The 21,655-nt window shown below is 32.7% G+C and overlaps 1 protein-coding gene across 1 annotated transcript in view; it reads right to left on the bottom strand.

Annotated features, from left to right (window-relative positions):
* The window catches only part of LRRIQ3 (leucine rich repeats and IQ motif containing 3), a 224,187-nt gene that overhangs the window by 71,620 nt on the left and 130,912 nt on the right, over nucleotides 1-21,655 (bottom strand). The window contains exon 6 of the mRNA XM_082356063.1: nucleotides 1,477-1,585. Coding sequence (XP_082212189.1) covers nucleotides 1,477-1,585 — 109 coding nt within the window. The remainder of the gene's footprint in view (nucleotides 1-1,476; nucleotides 1,586-21,655) is intronic.

The following is a 21,655-nucleotide window of genomic DNA, read 5'->3' as shown; positions in this document are numbered from 1 at the left end:
TAAGAAAGCAAACATAGCCTAATATATTGTGTGATTCAGCTGTGAGTAGTATTTACATAGCCATAATAATAAAAATAATAAAAATTAATTAACCCCCAAATAGTGATAATATAATTCTATTGGGAGAAAAGAGGAGGGGACATGTTAAGAGTATGTATTAGGGAGGATTTATAAGATAATTAAACCTCTATCTTTCACAGTAGAAATTGTATATAATATCTAAAATTGAAAAAGAAATTTTAGCAGAATAAGCATATTACTTGGAAATATAAAAGTAAATAACAGAAGAGTCATTAATAATTATTAAATGATTATTGTCTTGGGGTAGCAAGAAGAGTGAGTGGGGAGGTATGGAGCATGGAACTATTATTTTTCCGTTATTTCATTTTGGTTTATAAGCCTAGGTTCATTTTGGTTTATGAACCCAGTTCAATAACTGGATTAAAATAAAATTACTTTTAAATAAAAGATGCAGAGCTTTAGGAAATATATAAAGTACATGAACCTCATAAAGAAGTGAGGAAATAACAAACAAAGCCTGACAAATGAGGATCTGGTAGAGTTCGACCAGTTCACATACACAGAAGAAAAAAAAATTCAATAAGGATAAAGACACTACCATGAATTTTTAAAGAGGAAAAAAAATCAAATATTTCAGAATTAAAAGGATGGAGGGAGGGGAAAATGGGAAATTGCTGTTTAAAGATTATAAAATTCCAGTTAAACAAGATGGAAAAGTCCTAGAGATCTGCTGTACAACACTGTGCCTATAGCTAACAATACTGTATTGTGCACTTAAAAATCTGTTAAGAGGGTAGGCCTCATACTAAATGTTCTTATCACAATAATGTTTAAAAGGTTTAAGAGAAACCTTGAGAAAAGTTATAAGACCTTCAAGTTATTTTACAAAACTGGTTTTATGATTCTTCTGTGAAAGACAGAGGTAAAGAAAATAATATCATCTGATCATAACACATTTTATCAGAAGAAAATCTGCAAAAACAAAATAAAAACAGGTACACAAATGATGACCAAAATTTTATTAACAATAAAATGTATTTTTGTGTACAAAAAATAATTATCTTCAAAGCCTGAAGGACATTTAATATCATTTTAACTGAAATAATTTATATTAATTAATCTGATACTTGACAGATTTCCTGAAGGAGGTAACATACTGGCACAGCCATATGGTAACAAAACTATCAATTCAATATGGTTCTTGCTACTACTTATTTCTCCTAATTCCCAACTTCTACTCAAAATCAGGTCCTTCATATCCATGAAACAACTTTCTGCATATATATATTTATAAACTACTGAAAGAGATATGGATATTTTATCTAGAAGTCTCAACATGTATTTCATGGAGTCATATTTATAGTTCAAAATTAACATGCCCAAAGTCTAACAAATTTAATCACTCTTCATCAAAATATGTTCATTAAATATAATTTTAAAATTCATATAACTAACCTTTTTGAATGAGATGTCTTGGTTTTCCTGTTTTTAATTTATATAAAATAGAAGAAACATGTTTTCTCTGTTCACTAGAATATTTTAAATCAACAGGAGAATGTATATTCTGTGGAAACAAAATAAAAGCAATGACAACAATGATAATATCTCATATATGTTTTAGAGTTCTCAAAGAACCCTCACATGTATTATGATACATTATCATAATTGACTTTTATTTTAAAAACAACAGCAGAAACCTGTGAGGTAGGCAGAGTTAAGAAAAGATGAAAAGAGTTCCATTATGTATGATTCTGATAAATTATCTTTCTATTAAGAGTTAATGATATACTTTGGACAATGCTCTAAGGGAAATTGAGGGGAAGGGGGATCTGTCAGGAGGGTGCCATGACAAAAGGAATCAGAGGGGAGGAGAAATAAGGAATAAACAAAGAGAAGCAAGATAATGTTGTCCAGGAAGCCTGATGGAAGATTCAGAGTAAGAAAGGAGGGACAAAATTATTTCACAGAACACTAAAAGATAGTAAAATAGGTAGAAATAAATGGGGCCAGAATTATCACAGGCCTTAAAAATACAAATGGATCAGATATGTGTGGAAGGAGTAATAAGTAGAATATTGATAAGGAGCTTTGTGGAAAGCAGAGGCACTGTCAGATGTAAACTATACAATGTCTGTAAACTGGTTGGGGATGTTTTAATAATTGATACTGTGTTATCTCTCTTTCTCTTCACAGACCATTCAGGATTGGTACAGAGGAACCAGGTCAATCAGGAATCCAGGCTCTTTCAAAATGTATCATCTCTATCTTACTGCATCATCTACATGGCTTCCAGCCTCAAGATTTACTCATGAGTCAAGATAGCTACTAGAGCACCAAACACCATGTCTATATTTCAGTCAGCAAGATGGAGGAAAGGATAAAAATGACAAAAGGGCACAGGCCATGTGTCTTAAGGAACTTTCCCAGAGGCCCTTCCAATAATTTCTGTTCATAAATCACTGATCTCCCACAGCTAAAAAGGAGAGAGTAAGAAATGCAGCCTTTTTGCTAGGTACTTTACTTCCTGGAGTAAAATGGTGGGTCTGTTACCAAGAAAGAAGAGAAGGACAGATATTTGTAGGCAACTAACAGTCTGCTACAGGAAATAAAAAAATCAGAATCTTGGGAAGGGATATATGTTTGTATTTGGAAAAACTTTCCCAGGATATTATGCTTTCCTTGATGAGAACCACTGGTCTAAATTCTGAAGATTGACAAATATATATCCTCAGATAGATCTCTTTTCTGAGATGCTTGGTTCTGTATATTTGTTTATGGAATACCTGTACAGTGCTTACCATTTGCCATTATTTTAAGCTCTTTATAGATATTAATTTATGTAATACTCATAACCACCATGAGCTGTGTTCTTTCACCCTGGAAAATCTCACAGACACAACATACTCAAGAGATTTGAAGTCATATCTTTCCTCTAAACCTATTAATACTTATTTCTAGTTGTGGTGACTAGCATTACCTTCATCCAAGGGGAGAAAAGTCACGTAAATTCTCTAACATGTGATAGCTGATAGAATTTTTAAACAGAAATTTTTTTCATATTTCCCCTGCCTTGATTGTCCACTTATCCAAACCTCCTTTACTCTACAATTTAGAAGAAACACTTGGATATGTGTCCTAGTCCCCTGTACTTACAATTTTATGTCCAAATTCCTACACCATATAATACAGACATATTTAATTAAATATCCTTGAGTTTATTTTTATCTTTTAAATTTTATATGTAATGTCCTCTAATTGATTTTTTGAAAACATAGTCTCTATGCAGTGACTCATTGTGCAAGAATTTTTTTAATGCTCATGATAGGTACTAGGTATTATCTCATCCTGGAATGAATCTGTTTTTATTCTTCTCTAAAAAATCCTTCACTATAACTCTTACATAACACTATTTTCAGTCTTTACATGACAAAAATATTACTTTTTGCTAGAAAGACAAATAAATAGCTACTTTTGAGTTAACCTATTCTCTCTATATTTAGAAAAATTTTAAGGTTGTCAAGAATAAATATAATAATACACTATCAAAACATGACAATATTTTAAATAATGCTGTTTCTATTTTCATTTGGGCTCAAATCTTACTATTAAAATATGACAAAAAATGTAGACCACTGTTTTGCAATCAAATCTGTAACAATAAGTTCTAAATGCTTTTTCAACCTCAAATTTATCCATCAATCTTCTTCAGGCCATATCATCATTCTTATATCTTCTTACTTCTATGAATTCTGCTCTATTTTGGTAACTACTCTCTGTCTTTCCCTCCTGACAATGCAATTCACATGTTAAAAATCACCTCAAATTCTACTTCAATCATAGAAATGGACCCTTTCTGTGCTCTAGATCTCATACTTATATTCTCCTCATGAGAAAATAATGAAAGTGGAATGAAAGGATATGTTCAACAATTCTGTTTCTACTAGTACTTATTTCTTTACCCCCCCAAAAGAATAAGGAAATTTTTTAAAAGGTATATATCTATCTGTCAAATCTGAGTATCCAGACTCTATCACAAATAAAGTTAATTTGCAGAATCATGAAATTTAAAAGCCTCCAAGTCAAATCAATAGCTAGCTAGTTCCTTTTAGAAATATATTTTCTTTAGTTTGCCCACTTAGCCTTTTTTATATACTATCAACATATCATTGTTTGTCATCATATAAAATAATTTTCCCTTCCTTGGCTTTTATAAAAGAAGAACCATGACAAAGGGTGCTTATGTGATAGTGAAACAAATCTATAGAAAAATGATCATAGTGTCTAAAGCCCTAAATGAACTGAGGCTTATACAAGCTGCCAACATAAAGAAAATGGGATGTTTGTTTTATGTACTGTAAGAAAAAAAAAGAAAGGATGTGCCCATTTATTGATTGATCTTCAAAATCACAGAGAAAACAAGTTATGACAACACTGGAGAAAATCTAATATCTTGTTTTCAATAACAGAAAGGATACAGAAAGGATTAACTAAAGTGCCTTAAATTTAACACTGGTCTTCAATAATTTAGGAAAACATTTAAAGGATTTTTGGTAGCATTTAGAAAAGAAATAATCACCAAGGAGCAATATATATTGAAAATAAACTAATTTACATCAGATATAATTTTATTTTTAACAGGATCAGAATTAACTCAGGTTCAAATATCCTTGATATGATAAACCTGCATTTCAGCAACATGTTTGATAAACACTTTCACTACTTATGGAAAGACAGTATGATTAGGTGGAGATCAAAGATGTTGAGTTATCACATGGAAAAGAGTAAGGATTAGTAAAATGATGCCAACCTGAAGGGAGATCTCTAATGTCTTGATATGTGGACATGTTCTTAGCCCTATGCTGATCAATAGTTATATGAATGATGTGAATAAAAATATAAAGAAAATGCTTATCAAATTTTCAAAGGGAGTGGTAAAAGAACAAAATCAGTTAATACTGGACAAATTTAAAAGATTATCAATAGACTGGAGCAATGGGTCAAATTGAATAGATGAATGTTAATAGGAATAAATATTGCAGTTGGGCAAAACGAATTTAATCACTACAATAATATATTTAAAAACATGAATGATAAAAAAGTATTTTAGTCAAGAATAAATTAAAAGTCCACTGTGTGATGACTTTATGCTGTATAAGCATTCCATCTAGAATGAGAGAAATGGCAATCTTACCATATTCATTTCTGAACCATAGCTGAAGTACTGTTTCAGGTCAGGGCAACATATTTTCAGATGATTATAGTTAACCTGGGACATGAAAAGAAAGGAGCCTACCTACTGAATTATTTTTAAAGTAAGCCCTATGTAAATAAGCCACGTATAAATCTAGTGTAGAGAAGAGATAACAAAGAGATCCGGGCTTCTCACATCCTCCAACTGCCATCTTCCTCATCTTGTAAAATGATACCATTCTCTTATTCAAACCATAAAAATTTAGGATTTCATCTCTATTTTATCCTTTTTCTGAAACACTTTATCTAAGTCATCAGCAAATCTTGGCAATTCTACCTCCTGAATCTATTTCAAATCTTTCACTTCTCTCTGTTTTCACTTTACTTCTCTAGTGTAAGCTATAATCATCCCTTCTAAACAGAAATAGCTTCCTATTGGTCTCTGTCTTAACCCTAGCTGTTACAAGATATATTTATATTTGTCAAAAGGTAAATATGATCATGTTTCTCTTTAGCTTTAAAATCCCATAATGGCTGTCCAAGGTGTTCAGTCCTTACTATGAGGTACAAAAACCCAGCAAAATATGGCCCTTGACTACACAATCAAACACATCTTGTGTGCTACTCAACTTTGTTCACTATACTCCTGCCACACTGGATTTCATTCAGTACCTTGAACCCAACTCAACTAAAACAAGTTACTGCACACCTCAGATCCTTGTGTAAGCTCTTCCCTCTGCCTAGAACACTCTCCTTCCTATACTTTGCATGGCTAGCTTCCCATCCTTTAGGTCTTAATTGTAAATATTATCTCCTCAGATAAAAACATTCTGTGACAATCCTATGAGAAGTGGGCATCCTCCTATTATTCCCTATTTCAGCACCTTATATATTTAATTCATAACATTTATCACAATTTTATTTGTTTGTTTACTAGGGTTACATTTTTTTTTTTCCTTAGAATCTAGTCCACAAGGGGCTAATGACTTTGCTTATCTTGTTTACTCAAAGCCAGGAATGGCCCCTGGCACTCAGCAGATACTCAATAATTATTTGTTACATGTTGAATGAATAGTACTAAAGAGAAGTGCTAGAAGGAATGAGTGAAGGTTTAGGAACTTTGACTAACATAAAATAATATAATATAAACTTCATTTTTTGGAAAGTGTCTAACAACTAGACATAATTTTAAAATAAATTTCTAACATATTTTTTAAAGGACTCTACCCCAAGTAACACTTTTCAATATTCTATTCTTTCATTCCTGATATTTTTCATACTCTGTGGTTACTCCAAAGCATTTCACTGAGCAACCCTTTACAATTATCCTATCCTCTTCTTCTAAGCTCTTTATCATGTACATCAACACAGATTCTCTAAATTTCCTGAAGCATCTTTTACTTTATCATTTCTCAATACCCACAAAAAAACATAAACATCACCATCTGATATGAATAATTATGTATTTATTCAGGCACATGTCTCTATCTACCTACATCACAATGACAATGAAAGAACTCTTCTTTGATGGTATTGAGTGGAGAAGCTAAGAAAAAATCACCTATAAGAGGTATGGAAATGATTATGATTAAATATCTGTATATGATTAAATATCACTCAATCATAATGAGAAAAAAAATTCTCAGAGTACTACTGAAAACTGGAATAGATTAACTGAGGATCTATGCAGCTTCCTGTAATTGACAAACCAAACAAGTACATGGTTGTAAAATATCAGGTGGATGACTGGACTAGATGTTTAATTATCCAAAGAGAAATGATAATTTATCATTTAATACTAAGGAGTGGTGACAGTGGTAACAATTTCCTCAATCTCCTTTCTAGACCAAGGGTAAATAATTTATGTCAAATTTTCTGTCTTTGAAAATCAAGATTCCTTTTCAACCCTTAGTGGTTTGAGTTTCTAAACTTAGCCTAGTTAGTGCTCTGAAGATTGTTTGGTTTTGTTTTCACATTATATATTATGCAAATCAGAGTCCTTTGACTTTAAAGGAAATTATAAGTCTTTGGTCAAAGCATATTGTTAACAGAGACTCATTGTTATGTTATCTATTTATCCCTGTACTATCTATACTATCCTATACCCGAGCAAGCATTTGTTTTGTCTATATTATATATTATTCATTGTAAGTAGTCTCCATTTCAAGGATGATTCCAAAAACCTCCTTAGAATCACAGCCAAGACACCAGCCCCTTGGTATCCTACCCCATTTGTTGTTTTTGTTGTTTCTGTTGCCTTTCCTCTTCTCAGCCAAGACATCATCTTTAAAAGTGCTAATCCAGATCTTAGGTCTTCTATATAATACTCAAAGAGATAACTTTAGGAGTATGCTAAAACCGAAACTAAAAAAAGTGGTTCTTTTATGTCTGAATGAAAACCTGTTAGCTCTAGTGTTTGACTACACACCCTCTCATTAACTTAGCAAGCAAAGCCTTCACCAGAGAGGAGGCTAATGTATAGTGATCCATGTATTGCAAGGTCCACTTGATCTCTGCTTTAAAGAATAAGTGTTAGTTAGCAGGAAAAACCATGGAGGAAGGGGCATGGTTTAAGGTAAAAATTTTATGAGGAAAACGTTACTTTTTAAGATAGTCCCCCTTTAAGCAACTGGCAGGTTTAACTGATATTTGAAAAATTGCTACTACCTTGTATTTGATCCCAATCTTACTTTATCTTAACAATGAAGACTAGAAATGAAGTGATAATATTCTTGATATGGGGAAGAGAATTCACAAAGGATGACCTGGATAAACAAATACAGGAGAAACCTAGTAGATATAGAAAGAAATGTGGCATTTCTCTTCTATACAAAAAAGTAGCCACAGGAAATGAGGATGGCTGAAATTATATTTTGCTGCAATTGTCCAGTTAAAGAACATGTGGGAAAAAAGCATCATAGGAAGATATGCTCCCTCAGTTTAAGAATGATTAAAGTCTAAGTTCTATCCTCACCAAGATTAGAGGTGCCAATGAGTAAATCATTGAGGCCCACTCTTTGCTATATTGACACCGGTAATACAGCAACTGCTTAGTAGTAGCGGTTGTCAAACCCAGTAAAAAAGAGATGCTGCAAACTTCCAGAGTTTAGATAAGTTACAATTTCAAGTTCAGAGAACACAACAGTAGTTCATGAATAGTAATAATTGATAGTAGGCAGAGTAATGAAAGTACAGGGCATGAGGAAATTTCGGAGTATACAAGTTTATGTTTCTTTGAAAAATCTCTCCAGAAAAGTATTTGATTACTATTTACATGACAATGCAATTCTATTCATAATCCTTTTAAAAATATATTTTTTACATTGTCTAATAGACAACATATTATATAGTAATAATTGTAAATAATTCTGTATCTTGTTTGCCTAAGGATCACATTTTAAAAAGAGTGTAACTCTACATAATCGATATAATTTTGTTCATAACTTTCAAGCACTTATTGCGTTCTACCTTATATAATAGTTAAGTACATTTTTCATCCCTAGAAGAAATTATTCTCTGTGAGGACTGGGGCCATGGTTTACTTATCTCAATATCTCTGCACCACTTTGACTGGATTCTTCAATCTCTGTTGCAGTATCAACTCACAAATAACAAAAAAGGATTGAGACATTTGATTAGTTTTTTTCAACAAATATGTATTGAGTGCCAGCTATATCCATGGCACTGTGTTAGGCATAGGTACAAAGTTATTATTTTGTGAATATTTAAATTCTGTACTTCTCAAAATATGGCATAATTTAATGATTAATCCTCTACGCAGATATAGAAAACATGAGAAGCAAGATAAAGACATTGAAAGTGAGAAAAACATAGTAGAAAGCACAGGTTGAATGCTAAACACATTCCTGATAACATGTGCATTTTATTAAACCTCCAATGTTAACTCAATTGATTAAAATAATATTTAGTAAATTATTTAGTAAATAAATAATTTTTAATCTAATCATTTTTAAATGAAAGGGATATAGTATGTATTAGTAATATAAGTTAACACTGCTTAAGTAATCCCCAAATGAGACCACTCACATGCTGGTATAAAATTTAATGATGGGCAGTGAAATAAAACTTTCTAGGAAAAAAAACCCCTTTTCCCTCAGCAGTAAAATATACAGCTCAAGAGTCTATATTTCTAGGTATATTTGAACAATGTTTATATTTATGAGAAGAGGAGAAAAGAACAAAGAGACCTCCAATATTTTATGATGTTTAGGTTGTTCTCTAACCTACACACCTTAAGCAAATCTAGCATTTTAGAAAGTTTATGGTTTAAATTGGTTTAGAATCCAAAGAGGGGTTTATATTACCATAAAGAAAACATCTCAATAAATTAACATAGTAGCCATATATATAATCATGTTTCTAAAGTAAAGCATATTATAACCAACTTAAATATGCTTTATAAATACATACTTATAAACTATTAAATTGACTCAGTAACAATTACTTGGATAATATTTTCTAAAATTGAGGATTTAGCCTTCCATAACTGGGAGTAATATACTAATTTGCGGAATTCAGAATATTTGTAAATGTTGCATCATACAAGCTCTTATTACTAGACTAAGGACTAAAACAGCTGTTTCTAATGCCGTATAATTATACTTCTTCCCTCCAAATGATACATACAGCTCAGGAACTGCAGGGACTGTTTTGAGCAAAAAATAGATTATATAATATATATGCATACATATGTGTGTGTGTATAAAATAGTATACGTACACACACTCAGGAGATAGATAGATAGAGATGTTCAATAAAGTGTTTTACCTGACCTTGAGTTGCCAGCCTGCAAGTTCTACAGCCTCAGTACAAATCACATTCTGTCCAACTTCACAATGTAACGAGCACAGCTTCCTAAACAACCTCAGCCCTACTGCTCTTATGGAAATATTTCCACCATGGTCCAAATGTTTATTATTTACATGAAGTCCAACATTCCTGAGGCTGGATAAAATGACTCAAAACTGTAGTTACCAAACTTTCAAATGCAAACAGGTTTATTTTCAGTTCTTAAGCTAATAAAGTAGGTATTGTCAGAATCCTTATATTTTGTTAAACAAAAACTTATATATAAAGAAATGGCTGCAATTTACTGTGAGTCTCTACAGGCTTTCTAGGTGGATATAATCACCAAAACCCATGCTTAGATGGAATATCTCTAAAATTATCTTAAATAGATCAGAGAGCAGCAATGTGATTCAATAATTAATATTTTCCATGTCATGGTACCTAAATTTGTTTTGAGAAAATTCAATACTGTCAATTTCTAGGTGAGTCATAGTACACAAATCTTTGTCACTCAAGGCTTAGACAATATTAAAATACATTGAAATAGCCACTCTCTCTTACCTTGAATAAATAAAAATTCATTTTAAGTAAGTGGTAAAGAATGGTCATTTTATTATCTTTTTATTATAAAAAGATGGACAGCTTGAAAAGTTTTGCATTAGCAGTCTTTGCAAAGCAAATTTTTTTATGCTGGTACATTTCACTGGACTTAAAAATGGTAATATTAGCTTTCTCGCATGAGGAAGTAAATAATTTCGTGAACAGTTTTATGCAAGTTTCAAATCATTAAATTATGCTGGCTTGGATGAATTATTAAGTGTATTTCTCTTTTCAACTTTACACTTATCTTTTGTTTACAGCTGATATCCCTAGTGTCCAACCAGAGACAGGTTTTCATCCTGTTGTCCAGGGAATGATGGGCACAATTCCTTTTGACACTGATGAGAGGTGAATACATAAATCCAGCCCACTTCAGTGAAAATTGACCCATAATTTTTTTTACCCTGAAGAAAAATACAGTAATAATGTTTAAAGATGGAAAAAAATACAGTTAAACTCTTGAGGTGTACCATTAGTTAATGATAATCAGCAAACATTATATTTTGCCTTGAGGACAGTGAGCTCCAGATTTGCTTTTCGGTGCTCATGAATTCTAATAATTATGGCTCTCTATATGATAGCAAGAAACCTAAAAATATGAATGATAGGTTTTTCACATTTCAATGAACTCAAAACTTAAAACTAAAAAGGAAAGGCATAATTTTAAAATATTCTTCTACCTCTTCTCTCCCCTAAGATTTTTCTTATGAAATGAGTGTATGCATTTCCTATAAATATTTAGTAATTGAAAATATACACAGTTTCTCACATAAAGATTATGCACCAATTTAAAAACATGTGGATCTTGTATAAAACTCTAATGGTGTTTCTGAACTAGCATTTTCAAAATTATATCAGCATTCCTAAGATTTGGGGAAAAGAATGACTTGGCACAGTATGTCAGATCAATTGCCCCTAAATCAAATATCCCACCTCTAATAGTAGAAAAAAGAAACACTGTGAACAGTTAAGGCTATAAAGCAAAAACATTCTCATTTACTTTAATATCCCATTAAGGATCCACTATTAATTATCTATATAATTTAGTTTGTTTATATCATTGGCCTATAGCATTTCCAGAATAATGAGTTTTATTCTTATTACCACAGTATGGTAATCCCTTTCCCTTCTCTATCTTTGAAAGGTGTTCTAAGTTCTAGTGTAACAGGACCAGCAAGAAAATATGTTTTACCTGCATAGTTCGTAACTTTGTAAGATCCTTTTGAACTCTGTACTTTACTTTTGACTTGCATCTTATTTTAATCTATCTTCTTTCAATGATAACCTTAATTCTTCCTGCCCCCATACAAAGATCTCAGTGATAAGCAGAATTCTATTACCTACTCTTTTTCTACTAGCACAGTGGATTAATATTTTCAGAAAATATACTAAAATGACTCCATGAGTTATAAATTATGACTCAAAAAGTATAAGTAGAGTTTGGATTATACTTCCTGTAAATGCAATGAATAGTATTTTAAATCAGTAAATATTTGTTGAATGCCTCCTATGTGCATATGACTATGCTAGGTAAAAGGTGGCAAAACAACTAAATTACAACCTGCCATAAAGTGGCTTATATTCCTAGAGTTAAGACATTCACATAATACAGTATGGTATAAATAAATTTAAATAGAAATATGCGTAAGACAAATACTAGTAACAATATTCCAACTAAGAGAAACTAATTTCCTCTAACATTAAAAGAGAAGAAATATTAGTTCTGGAGATATCAGGGACTTCATCCTTTTATTTAATGCTGTAAGCTGAAGAGAGAAATAAAGAGGTACAATTGTAGGAATAATCTCATTCTTAAACAAAAGGAAGTAAAGATGAGATTCCAGGAAGGAGGTTTTGGCCTTGGCACCAAAAACTTAATCTAAGGTGAATGAACAAAGGCATTTTAGTGCCTACTTTGAGATGGAGACTGTTTGATGGTGTAATTGTAGAAAGAAGGCAATGTACTGGAATGGAGGTGAATTGGAGGGAACACATAGCAATGCTTTTATATATTAGCCCTATTGCTGAAAAAGAAGAGATTTTGCTCTCAATAACTGGTTAACTGATTCATAGCAGCCAAGATCAAATATAGTTAATCCTACTGAGCTTAATTCTAATACTAGAATCTTTCACAGTATGCAGCAATGGTTCTTTTCTGAAGGAAAAGCTGCTGGCAAGATATAATGCTCTATTTCTGTAATCATCCTTTCCCTCCTTTGGAGCTACTAAATCTCCAACATACAGACTCCATTCTCCTTCCAATTCTAGGACCTAACTATGATAGGAGATAATAAGACTAAGTCTATAAGACAATAAGACTAGTCTCCAGACTAATACTTGGAGTTCCCTATTAATTTACCTTTGCTCATAGCCTGACACATAATTATGGTAATTAGTATTTTGTGTCATTCTGAAGCCTTCACCACTCCATTCTGCCTTTGAAATGTTTCCCAGTTCTACCTTGACATCTGCCTTGGACCATTTCCCAAGCCTCCATTCTAGCAATAGAGTCTATAGTACCAGTTTTCTTTTTAAAACAGTCACTGAGCACAGTGTCTAGGCTTTGATACTCAATAACAGACTTCATTAATACCAGCTTTCTTTCTCAACCTGACCCAATTTCAATGTTGCTCAACTTTTCATATTAGTTGGTCCCTTGCTGCTAGCCATGCGGACAGTGAATAGAGCTCACTGGATATAAAGCTACTTACCAGACTGACCCTCCTTTGCTAGTTCCTAGCACTATAACCATTCTGTCTCCTGTACTGCTCCAATGGCCAAGTCCAAATTCTTTCTCAGCCTAACCAGTTTTGCTTTAATTAATATACCATTTCCCATGAATTGCAAGATAAAATGCATGTTGAATTTCCAATTTGCATGATACTTTTTAAAATGTAAACATTATCTGAAGGTTGAGCTCACTGGAAAGCATATTGAAGAAACTGGGAACATGAATTAGGCAGATGTGAAATAAATAGATAATGCTTAATTTACCTAAGGAAAACATGAGGCAAACAGGAGACTGAAGAGAAAGGTGAAGAGACAACCAGCTGACGTGTACTGTGTACAACAGAATAGTAAGCAAGAAACATTGAAAAGATAAACTGACACAAAATTATAAAATGCCCATAAACTACTGGAATCTATGGTCTCTATTATGCTCTTTCATCTAGCCTCTGGGAACCTTCCTACATTCTCTTGTCCTCTGTCTGTGACATTTTAATACATAGAAAAATTAAGGCTGATAGCTATAAAATTTCACTCTTTACTCTCTCCTTTACATCATAAATAAAGTAATTAAATAATCATCCTAACATCTGATTGCCCATTATCCTACACAAAGTTGAATAGCAAATGTAACTTGTTAATTCTAAGTAATTTGATAGGTATGTAACTGTGCGTATGGTATTAAAATGTATAGAGAAATTTTTTCATGCTAAATAATCATTTTAAACACTCAAGTGAAAATTAAAATGTCCATTAACGGCCCTATCCAACTTCAGTTTCCACAATTCCTCTCATAGTTTCTTTCCCATTCACACATTTGCAAAGCTAATTTTCACCTCCACAACTTTGTTCATATAGTTACTTTTTTTCAGTCTGACCCTCGATCTTTTCTTTTTTGACATTCATTTTTTAACATGTTCCATCACATATTTGGTGCTTATTTATATAGATGTATTGGTCATTACTCTATTACCTCATCTAAACAACAAATTCCGAAAGAACGAAAATTTCCACTCTTCTTGATTTTCCCATAGTATGCTGAGCACTGAAGTTAGAGCAGAGTACTTGAAATTTATGCTCTGTGGTGACCTAAACAGGAAGGGAATCTAAAAAAGAGTGGATATATGTATATGTATAACTGATTCAATTTGCTGTACAGCAGAAACTAACACAACACTGTAAAGCAACTATACTCCAATAAAAACTAATAAAAAATAAAACCAAGTTTTAACACTCATATCAAAAATATTTGTATTGATACCTATTTATATGTATAAATTTATGCCAGTATATATCTATTACGTTTAAAGTATGCAGGCAAAGTTGATTTTGTGATTATGAAGGCCACGAAATTTGCAATATACCATGTGGTCTATCAATGGCATAAATAAGTGTTCTATGGATGGAAAAATCAATTGTCTCTAAGGTCTTTGAATATTCTTTCCACTTGTCAACTCTTAGAAACTTTCTCTCCACATCAAATTTTCTATCCATCCATGAATCTTAAAATTGCAAACTTTAAAAAAATTTGGAGGTAAATAATATATCATTTGTGCACATGAGAGGAGTTTGTTTGCATGTTGATTTATCTTTGAATTTGAGTATGATGACATCAAACACAAATTCGAGGATAATAGATTTAAATCTAAAGTATAACACAATAGTTAAACTACACTGCTAGAGATTCTTAAGATATTGGGCTTTTTTTTCAGTAGCATATTATTTAAATAATAAAAATTCTGGAATGACAAAATGATTGTGGGGGATAGACATACAGATCAATGGAATAGAGTCCATAAATAAATCTTTACATATGGTCAATCAAGTTCTCACAAGGGTACCAAGATAATTCAATAGGAGGAGGATGAGGTTTTTTTTCTTTCTTTTTTTTTCCAAAAAAAAAAAATGGTGCTAGACAACTGGATATCCAATATAAAAGAACGATTTTGAACCTCTATCTCATACTATATAAAGATTAGCGCAAAATGAATCATATGCCTAAATTTAGGAGCTAAATTTATAAAACTCTTAGAAAAAAGATAAAAATAAATCTTTGAGACACTGGTTTAGAAAATGGTTTCTTAGATGTCATAAGAAAACTGTGTGACAAAAATACCCATGTAGGGCTTCCCTGGTGGTGCAGTGGTTGAGAGTCTGCCTGCCAACGCAGGGGACATGGGTTCGAGCCCTGGTCTGGGAAGATCCCACATGCCGCGGAGCAACTAGGCCCGTGAGCCACAACTACTGAGCCTGCGCGTCTGGAGCCTGTGCTCCGCAACAAGAGAGGCCGCGATAGTGAGAGGCCCGTGCACCGCGATGAAGAGTGGCCCCCGCTCGCCGCAACTAGAGAAAGCCCTCACACAGAAACGAAGACCCAACACAGCCAAAAATAAATAAATAAATAAATAAATTTATTTTTAAAAAAACCCATGTAAATTGGATTTCATCAAAATTAAAAATTTACCATTAAGAAAGTGAACAGACAACCCACAAAACGGGAAAATGTTTTCAACTGATTTGTATAAGAGACTTGTATCAAAAATATATAAGGAATTTTTATAATTCAACAATAAAAAGACAACTTATTATAAAACGATCAAAGGATTTTTGAATAGATAGCTCTCCAAAGAAGATACACAAATGGCCAATAAATATATGAAAAGATTCTCAGCATTATTACTCACTAGGGAAATGCAAATCTAAACCACAATGAAGTACCACTTCATACTCACTATGATGGCTATAATTAAAAATACAGAAAATAATAAGTGTTGGTGAGGATTTGAAGAAATTAGGACTCTCATACATTGATGATATAAATGCAAAATGGCACAGCTGCTGTGGAAAACAGTTTGGCAGTTCCCCAAAAAGTTAAACATAGAATTACCATATCATCCTGTTATTTCACTACTAGATATATACACAAAAAAACTGAAAAGTATGTCTACACAAATATTTGTACATGGATGTTTATAGCAGAATTATTAATAACAGTCATAAATTGGAAGCAACCCAAGTAATGAATGGACTTTAAAGTGTGGTATATTCATACAGTGAAATATTATTCAGCTATAAAAATGAATAAAGAACTTATACATGTTACAACATGGATAAATCCTAAAAATATGCTAAGTGACAGAAGCCATACACAAAAGACCACATATTTTATCTTCCAATTATATTAAATGCCCAGAATAGGCACACTCATAGAGATAGAAAATAGCTTAATGGTTGTTAAGGCCTGTTGGGAGTACTGCTAATAGGTATGGGATTTCTTTTGGGGTTGATGAAAATGTTCTGGAATTAGATAGTGATAATGGTTGCAAAAGTTTGTGAAAAGACTAAAAACCACTGAATTATATACTTAAGATGGATGAATTTTGTGTTATGTAAGTCATATCTCAGTAGAGATGTTACAAAAAATATTGTGAAGTTAACAATACAGTTTTGTAGTGCTTGTCAGAATTCTAATGAAATGTAAAAAATGTGAAGTACCAAAAAATAATAAATATAATAGAAAGAGACTGATTTTCCAGGTGATTTAGGATTCAAGTTTTCAAAACACTATAAAGTATTGTTCTTCATGATAATTCAACAATGTAAACAAAAAGCCAAATAGACATGCAGAAGTTTTTTTTAGCATTTGCTAAAACTGAAGCATAAAATAACTAAACTGTGCAAAACAACACATTTATCAAAAATTAACCATATAATACTTTCAGAACCTTTGAATTTATTAATAGAATTTTAATATGTTTTATTTCCTTTTGAATCCTAAATACAAATTATTTAGTGGCATTTACAAAGTCATAACGAATCAAGTTTCAAGCTATATTACTTAGAACAGAAACAGAAACCTACAAAGCCATTTTTTTTTAAACTGAGATAAAATGCTATTAGAATTCACCTGTAAAAAAAAGAGTGCTGACAATTATTAGGTACATATTCCCCCAAATACAGAATAGTTGCTCAATATCAAGAAGTAATGTACAACATACATGGGCTTTCCTGGTGACGCAGTGGTTAAGAATCTGCCTGCCAGTGCAGGGGACACGGGTTCAAGCCCTCTTCCAGGAAGATCCCACATGCCACGGAGCAACTAAGCCCGTGCACCACAACTACTGAGACTGCGCGCTAGAGCCCGTGAGCCACAACTACTGAAGCACACGTGCATAGAGCCCATGCTCCGCAACAAGAGAAGCCACTGCAATGAGAAGCCCGTGCACTGCAACGAAGAGTAGACCCTGCTCGCCACAACTAGAGAAAGCCCACACACAGCAACGAAGACTCAATGCAGCCAAAAATAAAAATAAAATAGAATAAATAAATTTAAAAAAAAGAAGTAATGTACAACATACAGACTGTTATGGCAGTGATAGGAAGAAGAAACACTGACTAATAAATTTAACAGTTTAAATTATAAAATCAACATAAAGTAAATCAGATTTGAGGTTTAAAACATACTCGAAAAAAAAGAGGATGGTTATCAGGTCAAAAGAAAACTCTACTAGTTATTTAATAACAGAGGGAAACATGGAGCATCAAGATGCATCCACAAATTGGTAGAATAGAAATTTGGGCCAATTCTGAAGTTTATATATGCCAGATGAAAGAACTTTTAAGTCTTTTGAAAAACAGGAGAGATTTATCAAGAAAGTCAGGAAGGCAAGACACCAGCGAGGTAAGCCCAGCACTCAAAGCAGCTTTTGTTCTCAGACTATCTGGACATCAGGAAAAAAACAACTTTTAAACTAAAGTACAGGTTTGGTGGCTCAGGAGGTCAGGAGTCAAATATCAAAGGCCATGTCCACTCAAGGAGAGGATGCTGTCCACATTCAACTGGGAACTCAAAGGGCTACATGATGAAACATAAGTGAACAGCCCTAAACCAAAATGAAAGCTTCATAATTCATAAAATCCCAAGTTTTGAATTTCAGGTGGCCCAGTATTGGTGGTACTTGGTGACAGCAAATGAAAATATTATCTGGAGGAAAGTATCTTCATTCAAGAGTCCAAAATTCCCACAAATAACATTTCAAATATAGTGAGCAGTTCAAAAGACCCAAGTTACTGAAATTAATTGATGCAGACTATAGAGTTACTCTGTTTGCTATGTTTTAAAAAAGAAAAGTCAAGTTTGACATAGCTACAGAAAAAAAAAAAAAAGAAAATGTAAAAAGTAAAAAGGAAAGTTTGGAAAAGAACCAAAAAAGCCTTAGACATCTGAAGAATAAATCCATATCAATTAGGAACAAAAATGGGTGATCCAATGACAGATTAGACACAGCTAACAAGAGAATCACTGAACTGGAGGAGAAGCTGAATAAAAATTTCAGAAAGAATCATGGAGAAACCAAAAAATGAAATATGTAGAAGAGAAAAGAAGGATCATAGAGAATGCAAGTTCATTAGTAATAAATAGTAAACATCCTATTACAAGATTTTTGACATCAATGGAACTTAGCTTTGCTTTAACTGTATCAGGTGAATATATTAATTCAAATGGAAAGCTGCATGTCATCTGACATTTAAGTATTAATTTTATTTCATAATATTGTATCATAACAGTCTACATTTATTAAATACTTCCTTTCTTTACTTCTTATTTTCTACCTTCTTTTCCATTTGTATTCTATATCTGCTCTGTAGCAAAGATGGCTATTTGTTCCCCAATATTGGTTCTCCTTCACTTTCATAATAGAATCCTTGATTTTTGTCTGGATACATTTCTGCACAAAATAAAAGCTACATATTTTAAGATTTCCTTGTAGTTTAATGTAACAATGTGACTAAATTCTGGCCAAAAATATATTGTGAGGCATCATTTAGGAACTTTATTTGAAAAACTTCTACAAGTCTCCTACCTCCCTCTTCCTTGATAGCTGAGGAGTACATATGCTGGCTGAACAAGGGCAGTCATTTTGGAGCTTGAAGTGATCTCTGAATGGAGGCTATGCACAGAGAAGCATAAGATAAAAAGAGTATGAGTCACTAAATATTTCATGGAATGGTGCCATCATATCAGTCCTAAACTGTTTACTTCTAGAATTTTATATGAGAGAACAAACTACTACCTTGTTTAAATTAGTAACATTTCGAATCTCTGTTACTCAGAGCTGAATCTAATTTAAATTGACACCAATGTGGTAGTTGGAGGTAGATGCTACAAATAAAAGAAGGTATAACATATAGCACTATCTTAGTACAGGATATTGCATGACAGGTGGTAAGGACTCAAGATATTGCAGGCTGACGAGCTCATGAGCTCTGTTATTATGGCTTCAAGACATTTCCACTTTGAAAGGCAGACTATATGCTGACTGAGGCTATGATGTTAGAGGAAATTATATAACAAAATCTGAATTTAAGAGTTAGATGTTACCTGTAGTTTTTTTTTAAATTTTTATTGGAGTATAGTTGCTTTACAATGTTGTGTTAGTTTCTACCATACAGCAAAGTGAATCAGCTGTACATATACGTATATCCCCTATTTTTTGGATTTCCTTCTTATTTAGGTCACCACAGAGCACTGAGTAGAGTTTCCTGTGCTATACAGTAGGTTCTCATTAGTTATTTATTTTATACATGGTATCAACATTGCATATATGTCAACCCCAATCTCCCAATTCATCCCACCCACCCACCCCTTTCCCCCTTGGTAGCTTTAAGTCTTATGAGAAAAATAAATCTGGTTATAGCTAGCCAGCATGAATCAGAGATGGAAATAGAATACAACTTTTATAAGGCATGTACTCTAATCTGGAATCTGCAATTTAAGTTTACTGAGATTCCAGTAATTGAAGCCTTGGATAGATGAAAATGTCAACAGCTCTATTCCTCAAATTGAAACATTTTCAATAAGGGGCTTCAAAGTGAAAATATTGATATCTGGAGGTATAAATGTCTATAGGCAAAAATAAGATGAAGAATTTTCCCTTCCCTCCAAAGCCTTTTGTTTCAGAGAGTCCAACCATGGTAGATCATATTAATTTGAAAAAAGAGAAAAAAGAGTCAAGAACAAAAGCCAGTAAGTAAAAGAACAGAGTCTGCAGGATTATAAGCTATGTTTAGACAAGATCATTGTAGTTACCTAACCATAAAACTTACTGAAATCAGATAAGTCAGAAGGCTACTAAGTTTTTGAAGGAAACGTGTTGCCAAAGAAATTAAAGTCTGGCCTGAAAATGCCTGTGGTTTTTCAGTCTCTAAAGCAACCCATAGGCCCTGAAATCTTTCAAGGCTATAAAACTGTTCTACACTCAAGAAGGACAAATACTCTGAACCCCACTTCAGATGTGACCATAAATGATTATGGACAGATTAAATCTTTTCACAGGGAAGATCCAAAGAATTTCCAGATGTGCTTACACTACTGTGAAAGAAGAAAGTTTTCACTATTCCTGTCAGATAGATTTGGAACTGCTATGGGGTCAGTGACAACTCTGCTTCTTACTCCCCTTTTCCAAATGGGAAATTTTAATTATGGTTATTCTGTTTCTATGCCACCTTATATACTGTGTATGTGGAGGGCATATTTTAAAATTTAACTTATAGGTTGCTAGATCATTAAGTGTTCCTTTTTTTTTTTTTTTTTTTTTTAGATGAAGAAGAATGGACGTCTACTAGTATAACAACTGAAATTAAGCTTGGTTGAGAGTAATAAAATATTCAATTTCACTGATTTCTGCTCTAGTTTTCACTATTTTTTTCTGATTTGGATTTAAGTTGCTCTTCCTTTTCTCTCTTTTTTCTAAAGTGGAAGCTTAGATTATTGCCTTTAGATCTTTCTTCTTTTCTAATATATGCATTCAATGCTATACATTTCTCAAGAACTGCTCTCGCTGTATCCAACAGATATTGATAAGTTCTGTTTTCATTTTCAGTTAGTTCAAAATATTTTAAATGAGATTTATTTGACCCATGTGTTATTTGGAAGTGTTAGAAGTTGTTTAATCTCTAAGTAATTTGGGATTTTCCAGCTATACTCTGTTACTGCTATCTAGTTTCATTCCATTATGGTCTGAGAAAAGATGTTGTATGATTTCTCTTCTTATAAAAGTGTTAAGGTATGTTTTATGGCCCAGAATGTGGCCTATTTAGGTGAATGTTCCATGTGAGCTTGAGATGAATGTGGATTCTGCTGTTGTTACAAGAAGTAGATGTCCATTTTATCCAGTTGATTGATGATATTGAGTTCAACGATGTCCTTACTGATTTTTTGCGGGCTGGATCTGTCCATTTCTGATAGACAGCTGTTGAAGTCTCCAACTGTAATAGTGGTTTCATCTATTTCTCCTTGGACTTCTAC

Source organism: Balaenoptera borealis (assembly GCF_965194805.1).
Source record: "Balaenoptera borealis genome assembly, chromosome: 1".
Lineage (NCBI taxonomy): Eukaryota > Metazoa > Chordata > Mammalia > Artiodactyla > Balaenopteridae > Balaenoptera > Balaenoptera borealis.
Note: the sequence above shows the minus strand (reverse complement) of the source record. Positions and strands in the feature narration are given on the sequence as shown.